The 6402-nt window shown below is 42.8% G+C and overlaps 1 protein-coding gene across 1 annotated transcript in view; it reads left to right on the forward strand.

Moving 5' to 3' along the window:
• The first annotated feature begins 518 nt into the window (after positions 1-518).
• NUGGC (nuclear GTPase, germinal center associated) overlaps positions 519-6402 on the forward strand; it is a 78085-nt gene continuing 72201 nt past the window's right edge. Inside the window, exon 1 of the mRNA XM_045286836.1 lies at positions 519-589. Coding sequence (XP_045142771.1) covers positions 519-589 — 71 coding nt within the window. The remainder of the gene's footprint in view (positions 590-6402) is intronic.

Consider the following 6402-nt stretch of genomic DNA (forward strand, 5'->3'; position numbering starts at 1 on the left):
TAGATAGATGGTGACCACAGGGATAGGGGAACAAAGGAAGGAATTGCCAGCTCAGAGGGAGGTGAAGGGCCCACAGACTCACTTCCTTATCCATAGTTGTCAAATAGAAGGAATTCCCAACAGTGGGAGGATGAGGCAGTAAATGAATGTGGAACGAGACATGCAGGATATGAGCACAGGACCCATGCATGGATGGGTTGACCCCATTCATCTGAAAGGATGGCGGAGGAGAACACAGTGTTGGTTTGGGGGACACAAAAATGACAGGCATGAATTTTGGGTGCATGTGCACTATCCGTAAAGGGGAGGTACACTATGAAAAGTCAGCTAATAGTGGAAGGTTTGCTGAAAAAACAGCCAATAATAGAAGGTCCATCATTAGCTGTTAACAAAACCTTGAATTTCCATCCAGAGGGGTTCTCAGACCTGCTGAGATACCTGTCTGTACTGCAGTGCTGAAAGAAACTCTGTACCTTTTTCCTATATCTCCTGTCGGAACACTTTCTTGAGAGTATGACATGAGGAGCTCGGAGAGGAGGGTCCTGAAACTTCCAATCCTTCCTGGTAATAACAGGAAAGACATCGAGAGGTAAGGTTGGTACATTTTTAATTTTAAAAAGAAGCTACTAGTGTGATGGTGGGGCAGGGGGAAGGTAAAAGGAAACAGGAATGATCTAGGAAGCAAAGCTACAGATAAAGGTATAAACCTAGGTGCGTACATATGTAAATACATTAATTCATAAAAATAGAAGGTATTGGCCTATGTACATATGTTTATATAGTAATACATTGAGGTAGTAGATGGATTTTGGGCTTCTGGTCACACCCTCTCCTGACACAAGAACACTTTGTTCTAACAAACTGGCATTCTGTGATGCTCACCCTCCCAGCACAATTGCTGAAGACAAAATGGGTGCATAAACAAATGTGGTGAAGAAAGTAGATGGTGCCCAGCTATCAAAAGATATAGCATCTGGGGTCTTAAAGGCTTGAAGTTAAACAAGCAGCCATCTAGCAGAGAAGCAACAAGCCCACATGGAAAAAGCACATCAGCCAGTGTGATCATGAGGTGTCCTTAGGACTGGGTAACAGGCATCAGAAGACGTATAACAAACAAACAAGCAAAATCATATTGTTGAGAATGAGGGGGGTCGGAGCAGAGACCCAAAGTCCATCTGTAGACTATGAGACATCCTCCCACAGAGGGATCACAGGGAAGGGATGAGTCAACCAGGGGGTAGTAAAGCACTGATGAAACACACAATATTCCTCTGGTTCCTTGACACTTCCTCACCCTTCACTATCATGAACCCAGTGCTGCCTTTCACTTCGGACTAGGCCAGAGCATAAATACAGGTAAAGAGATAAGAGCTCACAACACATGGAATCCAGGAACAGGTATGGGAATAGCAATACCAGAGAGGAGGGGAGGAAAGGGGAACCGATCACAATGATCGACACATAACCACCACCACCGCCCCATGGGGACAAACAACGGAAACTATGGGGGAAGGGAGACAGCAATTGGTGTAAGATATGAAAATAATAATCATTTATAATTTATCAAGTGGTCACGAGGGTGGGGGGAGAGGGAAAAAAGAGGAGCTGATGCCATGTGCTCAATAGAAAGTAAATGTCTAGAAAAAACTGATGGCAACATATGTAAAAAAATGCTTAATACAATTGATGTATGAATTGTTACAAGAGTTGTAAGAGCCCCCAATAAAATGATCTTTTAATAAAAAAAAAGAAAGAAATCAACCAAGCTAAAAGATAAGCTTTCAAAGATTGTATAATAAACAGATATAAACATATTAATATTCCATAGTACTGAATAATTACCAACTTGGGTAATGCTGAAAAAGCCTACTAAAACATCCAAGTAATTGTTAGAAACTACTGTATAAAATTTATGCTTAAAAAATGTTAATCCACACTGTCAAGTCAATTCCTACTCATAGCAAGCCTATTGGATGCAGAATGAAACACTGCCCACTTAGACCTGTGCCTCCCTCACAATTGTCATGCTCGACCTCACTGTGACAGACGCTGTGTCAATCCATTTACCAGGGAGTTTCTTCTTTACCAAGTGTACTGTCTCTCCCAAGAACACGTCGATAGTGCCTGGGACAAAGTAGCCCAATACTTGGAGTGTTCTTCTTCCAACACTGATTTGATTGTTCTTCTTACCATCAACGATGCTTTCAATTTCAGTACATGTGCCACCGAAGCAAGCACCACCCATGATGCTTTCGATATTTTATTCCAACACCATAATGCAATTGCATCAATTCTTTTGTGGTCTTCCTTATTCATTGTCCAACTTCACCAGGCGTATAAAGTAATTGAAAAATACCATGGTGCAGGGGAGGTTTGGGCAAATGGGGAGGTAACAGTAATGAGTACAAGAAGAACATGCTCTGAAATGGATTGTGGTGACTATTGCAGTACACATCTTAATAGGACTGAATTATTAAATTGTATGATATGTGAATTATATGCCAATAAAACTAGTTTTAAAAAGAGGCAGTGGGTTTGGTTTGGATTTCATTCAGTGCAGAGTGCAAAGGTGCTGCATGGGTCGGAGAGAGAAGTGCTAGTACTAGACTTCACTTGGAGGGGGGAAATACAGTGCAGGAGAGAGCGATGCATGGAGAGCTCTTCCATCAGCAAACCAAAATGCAGACGCAATGCGTGTGTGCAGATTCCAACGGTGTCTGGTGTGATGGTGGCCCCTGTGGACATTCTCTTGGAACTGCCTTCAGATTTACAGTGATATGGAAGAAGCACACCAGCCTGTCTGACCATGAGGTGTAGAAGGGACCAGTCATCAGACATCAAAGAACTAAAAATCTTATCAGTGGATGCCCACCTTCCTGATATGATCACTGAAGACAAATGTGTGCATAAGCAAATGTGAAGAAAGCTGATGGTGCCCGGCTATCAAAAGATATAGCGTCTGGGGTCTTAAAGGTTTGAAGGTAAACAAGCGGCCATCTAGCTCAGAAGCAACAAAGCCCACATGGGCTTGAGCCCACTGTTGCAGCCACAGTGTTAATTCCTCTCCTTGAAGGCCCCTTTCTGTACAACTGCCCTCTACTTTACCTAACATCACGTCCTTCTCCGGGGACTAATGCCTCCTGACGAGTCAGAGTATGCACGACAAACAAGCCTTACCGTTCTCGCCTCGAAGGAGCACTCTGGCCATGCTTCTTCCAAGACAGGTCCATTTGTCCTTTTAGCAGTCCAGGCTACTTTCAACATTCTTTTCCATCACCATAGTCGAAATGCATCAATGCTTCGGGTTTCCTTATTGAATGTCCAACTTTCCAATGTGTATCAAACAACTGAAAATACCAGTTTGGGGTGGGGATGGGGGGCATCATCATAGTTTGGCATGGCAGGTACTCAATAGACAACATCTCCTTCCCCTTCCTTGACCATTTGGTCCCAGATGACATGAGGTGCCTTCCGGCAAAGTGACCTTCAAAATACTTACCTAGAGTGGATAGTGTATGGTTCATTGGCACCGGTCGGGTTCTCTACCAGGCTGTCTGGCCCCATATGGAAGAAGCACACCAACATCAGTCATGGAAGGACTGTAAATCATATAATCCAAAGTAAAGAAGGGAATGTATCAGCCTGAATTGTGAGAATCTGGTGACAGAAGGCCATGGATGACAGGGGGAGCCCAAGACACATATGTGGGATGTACATAGGAACTAAGCTTCCGGTGGTCTTCCTCTGTCCATAATAGAGGGGTGGGGGGAAAGTGGGTACAAACAGAGTGCAGTGGAGAGAGGAGTACAGAACAGCAGATCTCACCTTTGGGGGTCGAATGACCCTTTCTCAGGGGTTGCCCGATTCATAACAGTAGCAAAATTACAGTGATGAAGTAGCAACGAAAATAATTTTACGGCTGGGGGTGGGGTCACCACGACCTGAGGAGCTGTATGAAAGGGTCGCGGCATTCGGGAGGTTGAGAACCACTGGCATAGGAGATCAAAGGGATAACCCTGACTTGAATGGTTAAAATCGTGTTTGTTGATCCCACCTTTGATGCAAGTTAGGCCTGATCTGGTTTAAAACATTTTCTGTTTTTTATTTGTCCATTAAGGGGTGTATCTCAGATATGTTATGTCGCTGGGCATCACCCTCTTGAATTTGTGTTATATTGTTTCTGTTTTTCAATATATGAAACCAAGTATTGATGAACCCATAGGGACAGCAAGTAAACTAAGGGTTTCTGGGGTGGGGTGGGGGTACAGTGGTGGTGAGCTTGGTGGTGGTTTAAAAGGCAGCCGAGGTCAAGGGGTCTAGGAAGGAAAAGAATGTTTGGAAACGGATTGTGGTATCAATTGTACAATATTGCTTGATATGATTGCACTATGGGATGATATGACATATGCATTAGCTCCCAATTTAAAAAAGGAAGAATGAAAGAAAAATGCCATGGCTTTGGTCAGACACAGCTAGTTCTCAAAGTAACCTCCTTGCTTTTCAAGATTCTAAAGAGGTCTTGTACAGCAGATGTACCTAAGCCGATGCTTCTTTACTGCTCCTTCCATGAGCATGGACTGTGGAGCCAGCAAGACAATATCCTTGACAACCTTTCTTATGGGAAAAATTGTGTTTGGCCCGGTTGTGAGGATTTTGGCCTTCTTTTCATTGCGTTGTAATCCATACTGAAGGCTACAATTCTGGATGTTCATCCGCAGGTGCTTCAAGTCTTCCTCGCTTTCAGCAAGCAAGTTTCTGTCATCTGCATATTGTTAATTGTTAGTAAGCCTTTGTCTAATCCTGATACCTCATTCTTCTTCATATCATCCAGTTTCTCTGATGATTTGCTCAGCTTGCAGATTGGTGAGAGGATACACCTCCAAAGCACACTTTCCCTGGTTTTAAACCATGCAGTATTCCCTTGTTCTGTTTGCACAACCACCTCTTGATCCATGTCCAGGTTCTGCATGAGCACAATGGAGTGTTCTGGAACTCCCATTCTTCTCAAGGTTATTTGTCCATAGTTTGTTAGGCTGCACACCGTCAAATGCCTGTGTCAATAAAACACAAATAAGTATCTTTCTGGTATTCTCTGCCCTGAGCCTGCATTGACACCAGCAATGACATCTCTTGTTCCCCTTCCTCTTCGGAATCTGGCCTAAACCTCTGGCAGCTCCCTGTCAATGTACTGATGCTATCGTGGTTAGATGAGCTTTAGAACAATTTTATTTGCATGAGATATCAATGGTATCATTATCAATGATATTCTATAATTTGAGCATTTTTTTTGAGTCACCTTTCTTTGGAGTGGGTAGAATATGGCTCTCTTCCAGCCCCCTGGCAAAGTCTTCCAAAGGTCCTGCCATAGACTAGTGAGTGGCTCCTGTCCATCAGCTTGTTGAAACATTTCCTTTGGTATTGCATCAATTCATGCAGTTTGAATTTCTTCCTTCAGCAAAATTGGTTCTTGCTCCTTCCTGAAATGGTAGAATGTCAATCGTCCTTTTTGGTACAGTGGCTCTAGTTTTCTTTCCATCTTATTTTGATGCTTCCTGAATCATTCAATATCTGGCCATAGAATCTTTTAATATTTCAACTTGAGGCTTAAATATTTTCTTTAGTTCTTTCATTTTGAGATATGCAAGAGTGTTCTTCCCTTTTGGATTTTTAATTCTAGGTCTTCACACACGTCACTATAATATTTGACTTTGTTTTCTTGAGCTGCCCTTTGAAATTTTCTGTTCAGCTCTTTAACGTCATTGTTTCTTCCATTCGCTTTAACTACTCTGAGATCAAGAGCAAGTTTCAGAGTCTCTTCTGAGAGCCACTTTGATCCTTTCTTTCTTCCCTGTCTTTTTAACGTCTTTCGGCTTTCTCCATGAGTGAATTTCCCAATGTCCTCCCGCAGCTCATCAGGTCTTCTGTCATTAATGTGCAGTGCGTCAACTCTGTTCTTGAGATGGCCTCGAAATGCAGGTGGGACACTCAAGGTCAACTTTTGCTCTTGTGGACTTGTTTTAATTTTCTTCAGCTTTATCTTGAACTTACATATGAGCAATTAGTTCATGGTCTGTTCTATAGTCAGGCCCTGGGCTGGTTTTAGATGCTGATATTGAGGCTCTCCATTACCTCTTCCCACGGAGATATAGTCTATATACATAGATTTCTATGTACTCCATCTGGAGAAGTCCATGTGTATAGTCACCTTTTATGTTATGGAAAAAAAAGTATTTGACTGAAGACAAACGTGTGCATAAGCAAATGTGAAGAAAGCTGATGGTGCCTGGCTATCAAAAGATATAGCATTTGGGGTCTTAAAGGTTTGAAGATAAACAAGCAGCCATCTAGCTCAGAAGCAACACATGGAAGAAGCACACCAGCCTGTGTGACCACGAGCTGTCG

This window comes from Echinops telfairi, unplaced genomic scaffold (assembly GCF_000313985.2).
Source record: "Echinops telfairi isolate 266 unplaced genomic scaffold, ASM31398v2 ScPeMD7_9;HRSCAF=40, whole genome shotgun sequence".
Taxonomy (NCBI): domain Eukaryota; kingdom Metazoa; phylum Chordata; class Mammalia; order Afrosoricida; family Tenrecidae; genus Echinops; species Echinops telfairi.